Source organism: Nansenia antarctica (assembly GCF_963989245.1).
Source record: "Nansenia antarctica genome assembly, chromosome: 11".
Taxonomy (NCBI): domain Eukaryota; kingdom Metazoa; phylum Chordata; class Actinopteri; order Argentiniformes; family Microstomatidae; genus Nansenia; species Nansenia antarctica.
The window spans coordinates 11,183,153-11,203,666 of NC_137681.1; the positions used below are offsets into that span (position 1 = coordinate 11,183,153).

Genomic DNA, 20,514 nt, shown 5'->3' on the forward strand with positions numbered 1-20,514 from the left:
CACCAGCCTCCCCTGAGAGGTTATGTAATAATAATAATAATAATAATAATAATAATAATAATAATAATACATTAGACTTATATAGCGCTTTTCTAGACACTCATAGATGCTTTACAAACTGAAAAGATTGAGTAGTAATAATAAAAAGAAACAAAAGGTAAATAGAAGAAAGTATAGGGGCCTAATTAAGGTAGTGCTGGGGACACATGGGAAGGGGAGGGGGAGAGGGTTAACTGGTGAAGGCGAGCTTGAAGAGGTGGGTTTTGAGGGCCTGTTTAAATGTTGGGAGGGCGTTGGCCTGTCTGATGTGGTCGGGGAGGGCGTTCCAGAGGGACGGGGCTGCGGCTGAAAAGGCCCTATCACCCCAGGTCCGGAGCTTGGTCCTGGTGGTCTTGAGGGTAGATGTAGATGTAGATGGCCAGTACCTGGTAGGGTCCGTGCGGGGGGACGTAGTAGAGGCCTCCCTCACACACGTTGTAGCCCTCCCGTCCTATCAGCTCTGTGTTGTAGAAGATGGACAGCAGGGACAGCAGCAGACGTCTGTCCTTGTCGTCTGTCACCCTGCCCCCGTAGTTACACTCACCTGAAGGGGAGGAGGGAGGGTGGGGGGGTGGGAGATATGAATGGTGAAAGAAAAGAGTGTAAAGAGTGGTGAGACTGAGAGAAAGGCTTGGGACCCTCATTTTATCCTTCCTTCCCTCCCTCACTCCCCTCCGTCCCTCCCTCTCTCCCTCCCCCTCCTTCCCCCTCTCTCCCCCGCCTCCCCTCCCTCCCTCCCTCCCCTCCCAGCGGTACTAACCAGTCAGGTAGGAGAGGGCCTCCAGAGGAATCTCCTCGTACTCGTCCAGGAACATCTGGATCTGCCTCATACTGATCCTCAGGTCAGACTCATTGAACTCATATGGGATGTTCCAACCTGGGGGGAGGGGACACACACACACACACACACACACACGACGAACAATGAAGTTTGATCCACAACCCTTGAATTAACGATTCAACTGACGATGATATCATGATATCATGTATTTAATGCGTGAGCATCCTGGACAAAGACAAATGAAAGAAGAGGAAAAAGAGAGAGAAGGGAACCACACACAAGTCTTTTCACTAAGTCCAAATACTTCAACTTGCGTACTACTTGGCGTATGTGGCGCTAATGGAATTATCCACGCATACTAAACAGTGTCCGAGTATGGACGTTGTGACTGTCGTGGAGTCTCACCCAGCGGCCCGAAGGTCCGTCTCTCCTGGACCAGGGCGTGGAAGAAGCTGAGCCCGAACAGCAGCTTCTGCCACGCCTCCTGCTTCTTGGAGCTGCAGAAGAAGGCGGGGTCTGAGATGGGGTCGCTCAGGTAGGACCGCAGCAGGTTGGCCCTCACACCTTTGGGGGGCTCGTTGGTCATCTTCACGCCGTTCTGGAGGATGCTGACGGGGAACTTGTCTGACGGGTAGCTGGTCAGCCACAGCCTGGGTGATGAGAGAGTCTGGGGTTAAGTGTTGTTTTCCCTGGGTTTTATCAGTACAGTAGATGTGCCTGAACAGCAGGAGGAGGCTGGTGGAGATTAGGGGTGTAAATCACCAGCTTCATCACGATACGATATTATATCGATTTGTTTGTATGACGATACAATGTTTGACGATATCACAATGTCAGTCACGATACGATTTCGATTCGATTCGATTCAAGATCGATATGACGATATGATCGATATGACGCGATATCATATGCCAATCTAACACAATTATCAATTGTAATAAGTGGTAATTAACATACAGCTCATTAACATATACACACACACACACACACACAGGTTCAGAGAGACATCCAGACACACACACACACGTCCACACACGTGTCACACACGTCCAGCAGGTCTGATATTGGTCTGACTGGATTCGCCTCGATGAGTAGATGTTAAAAAATATCTTTGGTGTCCAAAACGGTCAATGTATTCGCCCATTAGACTCCCGTTAGACGCACTCTCATTAGACGCACTCACACAAGCCGAACATTTCCGAAGATTACCGGAGATTGCCGAACGCGAGAGGAGGAGGAGCCGAGAAGTGGAGCCGAGTGTTTCTCAACCCTCTCCTCGGGGCGCCCCAGCCGCTCCACATATTTGATCTGTTCCACCACCAGCACACCTGATTCAACTGATCAAGTCCAAAGCAATTATGATTTGGACTTGATTAGTTGAATCAGGTGTGCTGGTGGTGGAACAGATCAAATATGTGGAGCGGCTGGGGCGCCCCGAGGAGAGGGTTGAGAAACACTAGACAGTCACACACGGTGAATGCGAAGTCATTGCGAACGCGAGTATGTGAACTTCCCTGGTTTAGAGAGATGTTCCAAAATATATATTAGAAGGGACAGACTTACTGTCTCTCATCAAAAATGCAAAACATTCGTATCTTTTTCAAGTCTCTCTCTCTCTGCGCGCATAAGATGACGATATAGATCGATGTTTTTACATTGCATCGATGTAATCAGATCGTTAGTCAATGAATCGATGCATCGATGTGAATCGATGTATCGTTACACCCCTAGTGGAGATCTCCCCTGCCTAAATCTCCCATACTCCCCTGCTCTAATCTCCCATACTCCCCTGCTCTAATCTCCCATACTCCCCTGCTGCTCTAATCTCCCATACTCCCCTGCTCTAATCTCCCATACTCCCCTGCCCTAATCTCCCATACTCCCCTGCTCTAATCTCCCATACTCCCCTGCTCTAATCTCCCATACTCCCCTGCTGCTCTAATCTCCCATACTCCCCTGCTACTCTAATCTCCCATACTCCCCTGCTCTAATCTCCCATACTCCCCTGCTCTAATCTCCCATACTCCCCTGCTGCTCTAATCTCCCATACTCCCCTGCTCTAATCTCCCATACTCCCCTGCCCTAATCTCCCATACTCCCCTGCTCTAATCTCCCATACTCCCCTGCTCTAATCTCCCATACTCCCCTGCTGCTCTAATCTCCCATACTCCCCTGCTACTCTAATCTCCCATACTCCCCTGCTCTAATCTCCCATACTCCCCTGCCCTAATCTCCCATACTCCCCTGCTCTAATCTCCCATACTCCCCTGCCCTGATCTCCCATACTCCCCTGCCCTAATCTCACACGCCAGACGGTCTCCTTGTCACGGCTTCTGTGCTAAGAGACTACCCCCAACCCCCCCCTGCACCAACCTGAAGGTAGGCTTGGTGTTCTCGGGGGTGACCACCTCCTCACAGATCCTCTCCAGGGCGGGCATCCAGCTGGTGGCCAGGTGGCAGTTCTGCAGCACCACCCAGGTGCCGTCCTTGATGGCGCTGTCTATCATGGTGGCAGCGATGGGGCCCTGGCCCTGGCCCAGGGAGATGGTCTGGGTCTTACCACCACCCATCTCCAGGTCGTCCGCAAACTTCAGCAGGCCTGGGACACGCAAAAAACACGAGTTCGTTGATTAACATATACAGATTTCATGACCGAAGCTGCGCATTAGTCGTGCATTCTAAACGTTTCGGAAGCGTGGATTCTAATTCCAATTTCTAATCTCTTTTCTATCTCACCAGCGGTGGGGTCCGACCCAGGCGAGAGCACGAATATGAGAGGGGAGCAGCAGTTGGAGTCGCTGTAACTCCCCGCCAGGTCAAAGGTCGGCGGCTCGATGTAGGTGCGGCCCATGTTGTCCACGATGAACTCCTGCACGGCGGGCACTAGCTTGTCAGGCCTGAAGCACCGCAGAACCACCATGCGGTTCATCCCCAGCAGGAGTTGCCACTGGTCCGGCAGCGGCTCCTCGTGAGGTTTCCCTGAGTCGTAGATCCTCTTCCACTTCGCCAGGTTGTCTCGGACGTGCTCGAACAACCCGCCCAAGTCGGGAAGCTTAGAGGCCCGGACGATCTCCGACCAGGACTTCTCTGAGAGCCACTCGGGGGAGGGGTTGGCGTGAGGGTTGTCCAGGGCGATGCCCCCCGTCAGGAGGAAACGCCACACGGTGTCGTCCACCTGACCTAGATGGCGTAAAACAGAAGAAATGTGTGAAATGTTATTGTGTTATACACTTTTAAATGTATCTACAATGGAATCACATCAACTAGTGTAGGTTGTTATTGGAAAAGAGAACTTGTTTGGTCGTTTTCTTGGAATTCGAATTCTGCTCTGTTATTTCTATATGATGAAAAAGTTTGAAAACATTTAAATGAAATTAAAAAAATAGTCAGATAAAGCCAACGGACCAACCTTTTCCTTGCATGATGCCGACAGTCAGCAGGAGGGAGAAGAGCAGCTTGTCCTTCTCGAACAGCGAGCGACACACGTTGTTATAGATGCTGATGGTGAAGTGTTCCACGATGTTCTCTATCCTGGCCCCGAGGTCGTCGCTCTTCAGACTCTGGGCGATGGAGGTCAGGTAGAGGTTGATGAACCAGGTGAGGGAGTACTGGTACATGGGCTCGATGTTGGCCAGCTCCGAGATGCAGAAGAAGAGGATGGAGGAGTGTTCGGCCACGGGCCGGTAGCCCATACGCGTGTCGTCAATCTCCTTCTCCGTGACGCTGGCGATCTTCTGCTTCTCGGAGATCTCCTCAGAGAGGACCTTGGAGGAGGACAGCACCTTGATGGCGGTCTCGTCCTCTAGGATGTTCCCCTCTGAGGAGGACAGGATCTGTGGAGGGGGAGGAGAGGTATGAGACACATATAAAATACGATATCAATCATAACATCTGGTGTGAATGTGTCAGCATTGTGGAACTTTTGGAATAATATGTTATTCCAATCACAATCAATATGTTATGTAAAAATATTTTGTATTTAGTGTGGGGGTTTTTCCCCTCGTTTTATTTTTAAAATATTTGTCTGTGTTTTTGTTGGATCAGCAAATTAATAACAGTTCACTGTGCTGTAGTCGCTCTAATGTACAGTAGATTTTTTATATACGTATATATATATTTTTTTAACAAACATTCAGTGCAATGTGTTTTTTTATGTGCTGTAAATGAATAATTCTTCAAATAAAATAAAATCAATATTCCTAAAACAAAACCAGACCTTCAGGATCTTGTCCTCGATCTCCTTGAGCTGTTTGTTGTTGGCAGCGCCATCCAGGATGAGCTGGTTCTTCTTCTCCTCCAGCTCAGGCTTCTCTTTAGCTGCCACGATCCCCAGCAGCTGGTCCTCCAGGCCCAGGGGCGTGATCATGAAGTTCAGCAGACACACCTATACATTCACAATCACATTCACAATCACATTCACAATCACATTCAGGTTGGAAATGTGGAAAACCTTTCCATAAGAAACATGTTAAACCCCCTAACCTTCCCAGCCACACACAGACACAGACACAGACACAGACACAGACACAGACACAGACACACACACACACACACACACACACACACAGACACACGCACACACACACACACACACACACACACACAGACACAGAGACACACAGACACAGACACAGACACAGACACAGACACACACACACACACACACACACACACACACACACACACACAGACACAGAGACACACAGACACAGACACAGACACAGACACAGACACACACACACACACACACAGACACACAGACACAGACACACGCACACACACACACACACACACAAACACACAATGAGCGTATTACCTTCACGGCCACCTCGGGGAGGTAGTGAGGGTTTCTGAGGCTTGTGGTCATGTAGAAGCGGAAGTCCTTGGAGTACTCCACAGTGTTCTCCCCTATCTTCATGTAGTCCACTCCCTGCTGCCTGAACGTCTGCTTCAGCAGGATGGGCTCCAGAACCGCGTCCAGCTCCTCCCCCACGTTCTCCAGAAGAACCGGGGTTCCGAACGCAATGGAGTTCTCCAAGGACCTGACGTAGTTCCCGTCGGTGAGCTTGATGACGGCCAGCTTGTTGGCCTTCTCCATGTTCTTGATCCACTTGTTGGCCTGGCCCTGCGGGTCGATCATGAGCGGCCAGCGCCGCGAGTTGGACACGATGATGCCGTTGTCTGTGGAGAAAGTGTCGACGGGCAGGCCTGCGATCTGCCACGCCCGGATGGACACCTGGTTGCCGAGGGTGTTGCTGAGGGTGAAGTCTTCGGAGCACGGCACTTTCTTCTCCTGGCAGAGCAGATGCCACTCCCGCTGGCACTCCACGCGGTAGTCCACCGTGAAGGCGCCCAGGTACGACACACACCCCGAGGAGAGGAGAACGTCACCTGTCAGGTTGGTGTACCTGGAGAGAGAGAGAGAGAGAGAGAGAGACAGAGAGAGAGAGAGAGAAAAGCTTTAATGTCCATTTAGAGTAAAATGGTTAGAGATACAGTGTATACAATAGCATATTACACACACACACACACACACACACACACACACACACACTACTCCTCCTCCTCCTGTACAAACCTGATGCCCAGCAGCCTAGCAGCCTCTGTCCACCTGTCCTTCTCCCCTCCCAGCCCACCGATCAGCTTCTCTGCCCTGATGAGCTTCTGGGAGCAAAGCTCGATGTTATCCTCCAGCTGCTGCTTCTTGTTGCACATGGCCTGGAAGGTATCGTTCAGGTCCTGCAGCCTGTCCTCCACCTCCTTCAGCTCGGCCCTCTTCACAGACAACATCGCCATCTGGACAGACAGCTCGTCTTCCGCCTCTTTCAGCCTCTCCTTCTTGGGCGCCACAACCTTCGCCACGCGCTCGTACACCTCCATGGCTCTGACCCACTTGCAGAGCCCCTCGCAGGCCGAGGACACGTTCTTGATGATGGACGGCTGGAACTCCGGGTTGTCGATGAACTTGTCGCGGATCTTCTTGATGTTGGCGGCGGGGATGTTGTCCCGGTCGTAGGCCTTCAGGTTCTCCAGGAACTTCATGTCTGCCAGGAGCTTCTTGGACGGGCCCCAGAAGTCCTCGATCATCTTACCTGGTAGACACAAACACAAACAATTCACAGGTTTTGAATTGACATACATGACTTTGTTTATTGACATAAAGTGTTTTTCCAAAGGACATAAATCCTAAACATAAAAGAACAGCACAGAGGATCACCGGCGCCCCCCTCCCCTGAGATTCTTTCCAGAAACAACACTTAGCCTACCTCAGCCTTGGAAACGTGTGTACATCTGAAATTCTGTCATAATAATAATTATAGGCAAAATGGTAGGAAGCTCCATCTTTTTTTAGCCAATAGGCTGAATTAAAATGTTACTTATCCAACACTTTCAGATCTACTCAAGGGACTAGGGATTGTTTCTGGACAGGGCCCGATCCTTGGTCAGACGACACATCATACACAAACCCTGTCATCGGTTAGGAATATACTCTTTTATACTCTTCATTGTACAGTATGCTGTTAGTAAACCATATATCCATGCCCTAAACTCTGGTTTCCCCCCCCCCCTCCCCCGCCTGGCTCAGTCTACTCACACATCACTATCACATCTCAATCAGTCCCCCGCTCTCCCCGCTCTCCCCGCTCTCCCCGCTCTCCCCCTCCAAATCTAGATCAGATGAAACGGATGTGCTTGTGCTGAGGGGGGAGGGGGGAGGGGAGGGCTGTAGGCCTGTGGCTCTCCAAACCTCATAATGTTCCAGGAATCATGACGGTATAAAGACATGACTATCAGTAAGGGTCCCCCCCCTCTCTCTCTCTCTCTATCTCTCTTTCTCTCTCTCTCTATCTCTCTATCTCTATCTCTCTATCTCTATCTCTCTACCTCTATCTCTATCTCTCTACCTCTCTCTCTTTCTCTCTCTATCTCTCTCTATCTCTCCCTCTTTCCTTATTGTAGTCAAAGACAGATTTCCTCATTATGTGGACATCAGGGGGGAGGCTGGTGGAGGTAAAAATCGTAGGACGGGCTCATTGTAATGCATGGAAGGAATGTCATCAAACAGTCTGTTACATGCATTACAATGAGCCCGTCCTCAGATTTCTCCCTCCACCATGCTCCCCTGCTCAACACTACAGTGAGGCTTTTCTCCAGAGCGTCCTGACCTGAGCCTCCAGGGTCGGGCTTCCTCTCGGACTTGATGCCCTTCATCACGCAGATGGACTCCATGACCAGCTTGACCAGGCCTGGGGGGTTCTGCATGGACTTGACCACTGTGACGTCTGAGGGCTTTAGGGTGTCCAGGGCTGACAGGGCAGCCTCTAGGGCAGGCATGGCCTCCGCCAGGTCCCCTTCACACTCATCCTGAAGTCGAAGTTTAGTTTAGTTTATTTGCACATACATGAAATACAATTAATAGAGAAAGATCAGAGGGATTTAAGAACCTGAAACAGGCTAAAATGAGATTACAGCCAGCAGACCATCACTTACTATTAAGACAAACAATTGGAAGAAATACATCATTCTATTGCATGGGAATGTCTATTACATGGGAACGCATTAAATGTCTATCGTCATTTCTATCTGAGAACTGTTCACCAGTCTGAATGACATAATAAAGCTCAGCTGTTCCAGAGCTTCCGGTGTAAACAGACCGACCTTTATAGCCTTGGCTGCTGCAGCCGCCTCGTTGGCCACCGTCTCGTCAGCCTTCACCAGCATCTTCTTGGCGTCCACCTCCACCGTCTCCTTCTCGATCTTCACCATCATCTGGACTGTTTCTGCTGAGGTCTTGATCAGCTCTGGCTGCAGGGCCGTCAACTCGGTCTGCATAACAGACACCTACAGAGCCAAAACGGAGGCTGTTACACTGGGCTGGAATCAATACAGTTGACCGCTGCGGAGCCAGGATGGAGGCTGTTGCACTGTCCTATCAACAATACAGCTTCACTATTCCTGTTGGCGAGGAACTCATCTAATAACAAATCTACTTGTTCCCAATTGACTTAAGAGACTTTAGAAATCCTGACTTGCTCTATTTAAATAACTAGACTTGGTAGACTGCCCCACCTGAGATGCTGCGAAGACCAAATCACTGTTACAATCAACCAACTTCATAACATTGCTACTCCCCCAGACAATACAAAGGCTCAATTAGTATCCTTCCCAACCTGAGAGGCAGCAAAGTCCAGTTTCTGCAGGCCTATGATGTAGCGGTTCCTGACGGTATCCACCTCGCTCCTCTTGGCGGTGAGCAGCACCTTGAAGGTGAGGATGAGCTCCAGGTAGGACGTGGGCGTCACGTAGTTGTGCCTCCTCAGTCTGGAGAAGTATCGCACGGACATGTCCCTCACGCTCTCCTGGAAGATCTTACACATCTCCACCACCCTGGAGAAACACACAGGAGAGTCTCAGACTGGATATCACATGTACATGGATTACATGGGAAGCTGCTAGGGGATGTGACTGTGCCACAGAGACAGACTGAGCGACCTCTATAACTAGTACAGACAGCACAACTACAGCGTTAGAAGCGTTGTTCTCACTCCGTCCGGATGCTGGTCTCCATCTCCATGTCCTCCAGGAACTTGTGGGCCACCATCTCCAGGGCGTCTTTAGGCCAGGCCTGGAACCAGTCGATGGTGCAGCAGTTGATCAGCGAGGGGAACATACGCAGGCGGTTCCTGAAGGCATCGCCGATGGGGCTCATCGCTGCACAAACACCAACAACCATACCGCTTTAGACTTTACACATACATAAATACTCTACACGGACTAGGTTTGGGAAACCTCCCGTATTTAAATGAAAACCAGCCTACATGGATTCTAATGAACAGGGAGTATCCCCTGTTCTATGCCTCCATACAACAGCGAGTTACTCTCCTCAAAGTTACCTTAACAGTGTTCCCAGACTTCCCACACCTTCTGAAACATCAAATTCAAGCACCTTTCAAGGACTTTCAAGACTCAATTCCCTCATATTCAAGGACCCAACACGGCATAGTTTGAGACAGATCTAGATGAGAATTTATATAATAGGAACTATCCACTCACAGACAACAATTAAAAAGAGAGGCTTGAATGTGTGAACACTAGATGGTCTCTTGCCTTCTCTACCACAGCACAGCAAAACAATATATTGTGAAATATGTGTAAAGTTACTAGTTGACAAGCTAAGTAATTTCTTTTTTGAATATATATTTTTTTTTTAGAGAGAGAGAGCACTTTCAATGACCCATGTCTATTTTCAAAAACTTTTAAGACCTTGATTTTTTCTTCTCAAATTCACAAACTTTCAAGGATTTCAAGGACCCGTGGGAGCCCTGCCTTAAGTTGTCTTTCCAAAAACAGTGAGTACAAGCACACGCACCGAGCACGATGTGCAGGTTGGTCTTGACACGCTCGATGAAGAAGTTGTACATGGAGAGGGGCGTGGCGTCGATCTTTCTGCCCTCCATTCGTGCGATGTTCTGCGCCTTGTCGATGATGTCAGCGCGTTCGTCGGCGGGGAAGATGTTGGGCACGTCGCCTGTGTTGAGCAGCATGTTGATGTCCTCCACGAACGCCTCGTCTTTGATCTGGCTGTCGTTGAACAGGAACACAGTGCTCCGCCCCTCGATGCCCGCCTTCAGCATCACCCTCTAATACAACACAGTAGGATACCAACGAATTTGATAGAATACTCTAGAATACAATACAACAAGAAAAGTTAGTTCCTGAAAACAAAAGTTTTTTTTAATCATGGTAGTGGAAAAAGTTTAAAGACGTTTGGGATTGTTAAGCTTAATAGATGAAAGGGTTAGAAAGTGGAGTAGAGTTTTGAGTATGACCATAGCAACTGTATGGTCTCCTTTGGAACTCATGCAATTTTGGTTAGGGCTAGTTAGGGTTATGATAAGGGTAAGAGTAGGGCTTAAAGTTACAGTCATCCCAAGGATCCCACTTAGCATCCACCACCTACCTTGAGGTCGTCGCGCCAGTCGGACACGCCATAGTTCTTGGTGAGCTCGATCTGGAAGAGGTCGTAGTCGTTGATGAAGGTGCCCAGCTTGGTGGCGCTCTGGCGCCCCGACCCGCCGATGCCGACCAACAGGAGGTGGCCGTTATCCTGCTTCAGCACGCGGCAGATACGGGAGATGTGCTCGATAGCGAACTTAAACATGACCAGGGACATGGGCGCCTTGCTCACGTTGTTGAACTCCTCCAGGTAATGATCCATCACCTACAACGTCATAGTATTTATAGACACAGTAATAGATACACGTCATTGAATAGATGCTTTTAGTCAAAGCAACTTAAGGGCTTTACACACTACAGGGCCAACCCGAACCTTACTGTCCTAGGTCAGATATTTTCTTCTCCCAGCACGATTTCAGCAACTACTGTATGATGGATAACTGAGGCATAACCAGGCCAGCACATTACAGCTCAGCACAGCTTAGTTCGACTCTGTCGTGTGATTAGGGCATACGTTTTTAGTGTACAGTGGTCCAAGCGGTCCAACCCACAGCCTACTGTAGGCTAACCCTAATCGTAGATCCACATGCTGCCTCCCGGGTCACGCGGGACACACTCACCTCCGTCAGGCTGCGCAGCTCTGTGATCTCGTCGTAGGCCCTGGCGTCAGAGTCAGGCTTGCCGTAGTCACCGAAGAACAAGCTGCGGATGTTCTCATCCACCACGTTGCCAGTGGGGGTCAGGTGACTGAGGAGCTGGGCATGGAGGAAAGGGGAGCGAAGGGGAGAGATGATTAAGGATAGTACCATGATGACTCTCGAAAAAAAACTATAATAACACAATCAAATATAAACAAACACAGGCAGACAGGGGAGAGAATCAGGAATAGAGAATGGCGTTCAAGATCAATAACTATTCCATTCAATTCCCTATGGATCATTATTGTTAGTACAATACAAGTACAAGACCCGTAGAGCAGAGGTTCCCAAACTTTTTTTTACCAAGGCACCCCTGAAGCTTTCCCCCTTCTCCAAGGCACCCCAACTCTACGAAGATTTAAAAAATGCCTCGGAGCTTAAACTAAAAACAATACACGATGAATTGGTTTGAAAATGTGTGTTTATATATAATACATAAGTATTGCCCCAATGAATTTTAACAAGATAATAAAAGTCATAAATGAACTGTAATGGATGGGCAAGAATGCATAGGTCAGTCAAACTATCGCTAAATTAAATAAAATGGTGGCCCTCAAGGATTGTACAATATGGGAGGAGACTCAGAGGGAATTCTTCACACAAATAAAATATCAAAGACCTGTATAATCAATCAATGGAACAATGCTTTTTTGGGGGGCTTAAAATAATGCCTTAAAATGTAATTCTCATTTCAATGCTCATTCTGAGATTATTATTTCACATCTGAACCAAACGGGTAACTCACAACTATAATAATTTAACAATAATAATCATGACAGAATTGTAAAAATTGAGAGAAATACAAAACAAAGAAATATGTTGTATCAATATCATCTTCCAATTGTTCTTTGTATGGCAAGTCGTGCTCACTGACAAAAGTTATCAGTTCATCTCGGAGCTCATAGACACGGGATAACACCTTGCCCCGCGACAGCCAGCGGACCTCTGTGTGTAATAAGAGCCCCTCATGCTCGGACCCCATCTCATTGCACAATGTGCTGAACAGCCGTGACTTCAGCGGGCGTGATTTGACATAATTAACCATTTTCACCGCTTGGTCCAAGACTTCAGTGAGGAGTAGTTAGTTAGTAACTAGTAGGCCTAGTTAGTAAATTAATATCTTTCAAATCTGAGAAATATATATTTGATTTGCTTATGAACTCCATTGCACATGTAATAAACAAACGTTTATTAATGTATTATTATTATAATTGTATATTATATATTTTTTTTTTTTTTTTTTTTTTTTTACGAGCAGATTTGGCGGCACCCCCGGACAGGTGCCGCGGCACCCACTTTGACTGACAGACATTACACAGGGTTCAATTTCAGAGACGATGATGGTGATGATGGTGGCAGAGTAGGCTGGAGGAGGTAGAAATCGGAGGGTGGTTGTATTAATATGGTCAAATGTAGTACAGAGAGACTGTTTTACCTTATCTATGCTCTGTTTGAAGAAGCCAGAGGTCCTCTCCTTGACGATGTCGAAGAAGGTGTCTCTGTCCTCGTTGTCGATGAGGCGGTCGTAGAACACGCGGTACACCTCATGGATCCACAGGCGGATCAGCTTGTCTCCCTCCTGATCACACACAGAAATATCATATCTCAGACACACCACACAGTCACACAGACACACACGCACACACAGAGCTGACCCTACCTGCAGGTGTGTGTGTGGGCTGAGCAGGACCCCCCGGATCACTCTGGCAAAGTCCCTGAGGTTAAAGATGTAGTGAGACTTGGAGGGCGTGGGCAGGAAGCTGTCCCTAGCGTCCTTATACACCGCCATGGTGGCCTGCACCATGATCTTCCCCAGCCTGGAGAGAGACAACAGAAACTATTGTATATGTACTTCCATATGTAAAAAATGAAATAAAATAAATAAATACATTAATAATCAGAAAATAGATTACAATGATCTCTGTCATATCAGTCAGCTACAGTGTTTGCAGTCTCACCTGGAGAAAGCTGCATCAAAGCCCTTGCTGAAGTGCCAGTCGGTGATGGAGGTGAATATCTTGCTCAGCGTCTCGTCATCAAAGGAGTCGATGGAGACGATGTTCAAGTGACGGGTGAAGCGGCCTGCGATTGTACACAGAATTCACCTTTTATACACGCTGAAAAAGGGCATTACTCTATGCATAAACATCACTGAAGCATGTTAGATAAATCATTATCTCTCCTACTATTCTAACATCCCTTGCAGAATACATACTTACAACATCTTCCCTAAACATTCTATCTGCTACAGTCACTAAACTACTGCTACTAATATTACTACTACTACTACTACCGCTACTAATATTATTACTACTACTACTACTACTACTACTACTACTACTACTACTACTACTACTACTACTACTACTACTACTACTACTACTACTACTACTACTACTACTACTACTACTACTACTGCTACTGCTATTACTGCTCCTGCTTAGTACCTGAAATGTCATTCCTCCCACCACCAGGGGGCCCCATAGCAGATACAAACAGCATGTCTACGATGTCGATCCTGGATGTGTCTTTCTTGTCGTACCAGTGGTTGTGGTCGATCCACTGCCTCAGCAGCTCAATGGGGGGCTGGGCCCCGTAGATCTCCTTAGCTGGCATGTTCAGGTCATCTGGGTTTGGGGGGTTACATATCAGAGAATGTTGGTGGTGTGTGTGTGTGTATGTATCTGTGTGTGTGTGTGTGTGTGTGTGTGTATGTGTGTTTGTGTGTGTGCGTGTGTATATTGTTATACAGTCCATCGACAAACAAGGTCAACAGTAACACGCTCCCCAGGCATGTCCCTCCCTCCTTACCCACGTAGACGACACACTTCTTTCCCATGGGCGGCCCGAACACACCCCTCCTCCTCCTATCCAGCTTGGCCATGATGATGTCCTGCGTCTGATTGGCCGAGGTGCGCGCCGAGAAGTTGATGCAGTTGGGCGTGTAGCGTTCTTTGGGCAGCTGGAGCAGGAAGCTGTTGTTGATGACAGACTTGCCTGTGCCCGTCGGACCCACGAACAGCATGGGCACCTGGTGGGCCAGGTAGGTACGCAGGAAGAACAGCTGGCGGGCCGTCTCCATGGTGGGGATGATCAGGTCTGAGACCTGGGGAGGGGGGTAGAGGGGGAGAGCAAAGGGGGATTCTGAGAACATGGCAACCCAATGTTGTCTCTGTGTGGTGCGGTGCCTTCCTTGGTTCTACGAGCTGGTAGGGGAAAGATGAAAGATTCCAAGGAGGGAGGTAGAAATCAGAGGACGGGCTCATTGTAATGCATGGAATAGGATGACCTCCATGAATGAGCCCCATCCTCATATTTGTACCTCCACCAGATTCCACTGAAAGGCACAAGCGGCTGACGACCTAGCATTGTCCTCCCTACACAACCTCCGCTCCAATGAGAAGCTGACAAAACGATTACACCGATCAAAACCAATTCTGGAATGTGATTGGCTATTGTGATTCGGAAAGTGAGTTGCCATTGGAAACACTGTGTTTTGTTGGCCAGACTCTTGGTCTCCTAGTTTCATGTGTGTCGTATGCAAGAGTAATCAACAGGGTAAACTCGGGAGGTAAAACTGACATTGGCTGTCGGGGCGATTGTGCTCTCCTCCTTGGTGATGGAGTCCGTCCACACGTTCCACTGACCAGAGCCCTGCTTGTGGAAGTAGTAGTCATAGACGGTGCCTAGAGAAGCCAGGAAAGTACACGTGAGGAAATGTGAAGGAAAATACATTAATATTTAATGTGGTAATAAGTTAGTGAAGAATGTATGCTGACAGCGCTTTTTTCACTTAGATCAGTCTTCAAGCCACAGATCCCAGATCAAGCCTTCTTGTTGAACCAGTGGAGGCTGGTGGTTCAGATTCAGATTCAGATAACGTTTATTGCCATTATGCATACATATATAGGAATTTGCTTTGGCGTTACAGTAAAAGTGCGTATTATACTTTTTTCACAAATGCAGGAGGACAGGCTCGCTGTAACGCATGGAACAGAATAATGATGAGAACCATTCCTCATTTCATTCTATGCATAACCATGAGCCCGTCCTCCGATTCCTACCTCCACCAGCCTCCCTACGCTGGTTCAGGAGCAGGCTTGACCTGGGTCCAGGAAACAGAGGTTAAGATTATGCCCAGGTAGGGTTGACTAATCATACATCAAACACTGTAAATAACCAACGTTGGTGATTGGTGGTAAATGGACTGCACTTATATAGCGCCTTTATCCAAAGCGCTTTACAACGGCCTCTCATTCACCAATTCACATACACACAATTTGGGGTTCAATGTCTTGCCCAAGGACACTTCGACATGTGGCCAGCCGGGGCTTGAACCGCCGATCTGCCAACCTTGCGATCATTAGACGGCAGCTCTACCTCCTGCGCCACAGCCGCCCCATGATTGACTAGGCTAGGTCACCTCTCTCTGGGAAGACGTTGTTCTTGGTGAGTTTCACACTCTTCGGTCGGGGTGCTTCGTCATCCATCCCCATGATCAGGTTACGGTAGAAGGCGTCAAACTTTTTACGGCTGTCGCCGTTAATAGTCCCACCCACAGTCCACACCACAGCGAATAGGAAGATGCCCTGAAGCCACATGGTCACCTGCTGGCTGGACATAGGCTCCGCCCCGTCCGCCCCTGACTCAGCGATCTCATCTGGTACAGAGACACATACACAGTCAAACAGAAACACCACATACGTTCATGTCATCAATTGACGAAGGGAAGGTCAACTGAAAGTATTGTTTCATCCAGTGGTTGATTAGAACATCAATACAGGCATACAAAACACATATGGGAATCTCGGGAAACATATAGTTGAGGTTTCCCAGACACAAGTTAAGCCTACTCCTCCATTGACAATTCTCCATTGAAAGTGTGACTTAGTCCAGGTCAGGACTCAACAGAATCTGTGTTAAGTAAACATCCCCAGTAAGAATACATTATTTACGATAAGATAAGATAAAGATTGACTTTATTAATGCCAAGAGGAGAAATCTGATTGCGCTAGCCCCCCAAAAAGCAGCACATCATCAATGAATACAAACAACTGAGGGTTCATGTTAAAAAGCCTCTTAGCCGAAGGTAAGAAGGATCTGCGGCTATGCTCTGTTTCGCTCCCAGGTAAAATAAACATACTAGCATATACTAATCTATCCATACTAGTATACTAGTATATACTAATCTATCTATACTAGTATATACTCATCTATCTATACTAGTATACTAGTATACTAATCTATCTATACTAGTATACTAGTATATACTAATCTATCTATACTAGTATACTAGTGTATACTAATCTATCTATACTAGTATACTAGTATACTAATCTATCTATACTAGTATACTATACTAATCTATCCATACTAGTATACTAGTATATACTAATCTATCCATACTAGTATACTAGTATATACTAATATATCTATATTAGTATACTAGTATATACTAATCTATCTATACTAGTATACTAGTATATACTAATATATCTATATTAGTATACTAGCATATACTAATCTATCTATACTAGTATACTAGTATATACTAATCTATCTATACTAGTATACTAGTGTATACTAATCTATCTATACTAGTATACTAGTATACTAATCTATCTATACTAGTATACTATACTAATCTATCTATACTAGTATATACTAATCTATCCATACTAGTATACTAGTATACTAATCTATCTATACTAGTATACTATACTAATCTATCTATACTAGTATATACTAATCTATCCATACTAGTATACTAGTATACTAATCTATCTATACTAGTATACTAGGAGATGCTAATCTATCTATGTTAGTATACTAGCATATACTAATCTATCTATACTAGTATACGCTAATCTATCTATACTAGTATACTAGTATATGCTAATCTATCTATACTAGTATACTGGTATATGCTCATCTATGCTGGTGGGGTCTGACCTATCAGGCAGGTGAAGAGCCTCATCAGGCTGTAGGCCAGGTGGATGGGAGACGTGTGGACCAGGAAGCGACACTCTGTGGAGATGAAGTCCAGACAGGGCTGCACCAGCCAGTTAAACATGTCCACTATCTGGAGAGGAGAGAGAAACACACACAAAGATGCTGTATTGGCCTAATGAGGAAGTGTGTGTGTGTGTGTGTGTGTGTGTGTTCTCACTGGGTCTCTATGCTCAGTGCTCAGGCTCTCAGGCAGGGTGTGGGTATGTATGTGTGTGTGTGTGTGTGTGTGTGTGTGTGTGTGTGTGTGTGCGTGTGCCTGCATGTGTGTGTGTGTGTGTGTGTGTGTGCCTGCGCGTGTGTGTGTGTGTGTGTGTGTGTGTGTGTGTGTGTGTGTGTGTGTATGCCTGCGTGTGTGTGAGCGTGTTTTCACTGGATCTCTGTGTTCAGTGCTCAGGCTCTCAGGTAGGGTGTGTGTGAGTATGTGTGTGTGTGTGTGTGTGTGTGTGTGCCTGCGTGTGTGTGTGTGTGTTCTCACCAGGTCTCGGTGCTCAGTGCTCAGGCTCTCAGGCAGGGTGTCCATGTAGGAGTCTCTGAGAGGAGCCCAGCCCAGCTGGTGAGGCTCCATGTAGATCATACCACACCTGACCACATACAAGCACAGCCAGTCAGCAGTCAACAATCTGTTAGACTTCAATGCCCTGCTTTCTTCATTGACGTATCAACTACCAACTAGCAGCCAGCTAGCCTACATAGGGTTAGCTCTGTGTGGAAAGCAAACCCTCAAACTGAAGCCTGATCTGCTATCTTAGCCATCTGCCATCCAAGTAGAAAATAAACGGGGTACCCTATCCGTGAATAGAGTGGAATAGCTTCATGGGTTGCATGAGGTGGTGCTTTCTTTCACATAAAACGGCCTGACCGGTACGTACCTGCTGACGGTGGCTGGGGAGGCCTGCTCCAGATCTGCCGTCTCAAAGATCAGGCTCATCTTGGAGCTCATCTGGATGATCTCACCACTCATCAGACACAGCTGGGGGGGAGAGAGGGAGGAACATACTTTAACATTCGGTGCACCAGGGCGAGGCTAGGGTGGAGGTGGAAATCGGAGGACGGGCTCATTGTAATGCATGGGATGGAATCAAACACACACAGTGTGCTGTTGCTAAAGGAGGGTCTTCACTTCACCAGTTGGCACAAACACTCATAACACTGGCCTACATTTTTACCATTTAGCAGAAGCTTTTTTCCAAAGCGACTTACAATTACAGTAACATGGAATAACTTAGGAGATGTTAGTCATCTAGTGATGGTGTTCCCAGGTGGGATTTGAACTCATGACCTTCTGATCACAAGTCCAACTCACTATCCACTAGGTCACCACTACCCCTTCCCCCCCCCTGTCTAAAAAGGACCGATCGTCACTGCCCCACTGGTCGAAGATACACAGTGAATCATAGCCTTCAGGAGTTATGCCTTTATTAATAGATTCGACACATTTGATTTGATTGATTATACTTCAGCGATCGGCCGTCAGAACCCCCTCCTTACCTTCTTGTTGTCGTCCAGGACCGTGTTCATGTTCTCGATCCAGACGGCGTCGATAGGACCGTCGAACAGGATCCACTGGCGGTCGTCTAAGGTGCTGACCGCCTGCTGCCTGAAGGAGACGGCCAGGACGCCGTCTGACCACTCGTGGCTGACTGGGTCGAAGCAGCCGTACAGCTGACCCATGGTGATGGCCTTGGGGTTGAGGATCCGGTAGTCCACCGCAAACTCCTCCTCCAGGCCCCCTGATGTCAGAGAGATATAGAACAAATACAATTCACAATTGGTTCCTAATGGGCATAAGGTAGAAGGAGTAGCATGCATATCAGCATGTGAAGAAACTGTCAACAGCGCAACTCTTGACCCAGGCACTGGTCATCTCCCGCATGGATTACTGCAACGTACTCCTGGCTGGTCTCCCCGCCTCCGCCATTAGACCTCTGCAGCTCATCCAGAACGCTGCTGCACGTCTGGTATTCAACCTCCCCAAATACTCTCATGTCACCCCTCTCCTTCGCACCCTGCACTGGCTCCCGATTGCAGCTCGCATCAGATTCAAGACCCTGGTGCTTGCATATCAGGCAGCTAAAGGGACAGCCCCTGCCTACCTGAAGGAAATGGTAACCCCCCAAACTCCAGCCCGCTCACTCCGCTCCTCCACCTCGGCTGGCCGACTGGCCCCACCACCTCTGCACAGCAGTCGTGCTGCCCGATCACGTCTCTTCACAACTCTGGCTCCCCGCTGGTGGAATGAGCTCCCCACGGCTGTCAGAACGGCAGAGTCACTACCCATCTTCCGTCGTAGACTGAAGACCCACCTCTTCAGGTTACACCTTAACTGCTCCTCCTGAGACATCTTCTGCCCCTCAGCACTACGTCTCCTAAAGACGTCCGCTTTCCCCTCTACTGTGTCCCTAAGAACTTCTATCGCCCCCAGAAGATCACCGGCGCCCCCCTCCCCTCTCTGGAAGAGCTGTACAACACACGCTGCCTCAGGAAGGCCTCCCAGATCTCCAGAGACCCATCCCACCCTGGGTACGAACACTTTGCTCGGCTTCCCTCGAACAGGCGGTACAGGACCATGTTCGCAAGGACAAACAGACTGAAGCTCAGCTTCTACCCCAGGGCCATCCAGGCCCTGAACACAGCAAAGACCTAGGTTCTGGGCCCTGGACAGTCTGGACGGATTGATGGCAGCTGCTGGATTGAAAATCAGGTGTAGTGCTGAGGCACAAATGTGTACATTTCAAGCCTGCAAACTGCGACACTTTAAATGAATGTGCAATAACACTATGTGCAATATGACAACCCTAGGGTACACAAAGTTGCAGAGAATAGGAAATGTTAGAATAGGTATAGCATAGCATAGAGTACAGCACAGTGTTTTATTTGTACAGTATAGTATAGTGGATAGTGTACATAGCCTTTATTTATGTAAACCAGCTCCTTTCCCTTTTTTTTTTTTATTTCCCTAGCACCGAGCCCCCCCTCCCAAATTTCGTTGTTTGGTACCTGTACTATATCAATGACAATAAAGACCAT

The 20,514-nt window shown here is 47.8% G+C and overlaps 1 protein-coding gene across 1 annotated transcript in view; it reads right to left on the reverse strand.

Annotated features, from left to right (window-relative positions):
• Positions 1-20,514, reverse strand: part of dnah3 (dynein axonemal heavy chain 3) — a gene marked incomplete at both ends in the record, with an annotated part of 40,576 nt that overhangs the window by 2,347 nt on the left and 17,715 nt on the right. The window contains 27 exons of the mRNA XM_080542271.1: positions 426-583; positions 800-916; positions 1,226-1,470; positions 3,194-3,419; positions 3,557-4,000; positions 4,230-4,653; positions 5,037-5,204; positions 5,637-6,228; positions 6,399-6,912; positions 7,987-8,185; positions 8,480-8,662; positions 8,992-9,208; positions 9,367-9,532; positions 10,191-10,461; positions 10,782-11,042; positions 11,398-11,532; positions 12,911-13,054; positions 13,136-13,292; positions 13,434-13,557; positions 13,923-14,102; positions 14,287-14,581; positions 15,058-15,161; positions 15,899-16,135; positions 17,428-17,557; positions 17,963-18,068; positions 18,357-18,457; positions 18,976-19,217. Coding sequence (XP_080398397.1) covers positions 426-583; positions 800-916; positions 1,226-1,470; positions 3,194-3,419; positions 3,557-4,000; positions 4,230-4,653; positions 5,037-5,204; positions 5,637-6,228; positions 6,399-6,912; positions 7,987-8,185; positions 8,480-8,662; positions 8,992-9,208; positions 9,367-9,532; positions 10,191-10,461; positions 10,782-11,042; positions 11,398-11,532; positions 12,911-13,054; positions 13,136-13,292; positions 13,434-13,557; positions 13,923-14,102; positions 14,287-14,581; positions 15,058-15,161; positions 15,899-16,135; positions 17,428-17,557; positions 17,963-18,068; positions 18,357-18,457; positions 18,976-19,217 — 6,140 coding nt within the window. The remainder of the gene's footprint in view (positions 1-425; positions 584-799; positions 917-1,225; positions 1,471-3,193; positions 3,420-3,556; positions 4,001-4,229; positions 4,654-5,036; positions 5,205-5,636; positions 6,229-6,398; positions 6,913-7,986; positions 8,186-8,479; positions 8,663-8,991; positions 9,209-9,366; positions 9,533-10,190; positions 10,462-10,781; positions 11,043-11,397; positions 11,533-12,910; positions 13,055-13,135; positions 13,293-13,433; positions 13,558-13,922; positions 14,103-14,286; positions 14,582-15,057; positions 15,162-15,898; positions 16,136-17,427; positions 17,558-17,962; positions 18,069-18,356; positions 18,458-18,975; positions 19,218-20,514) is intronic.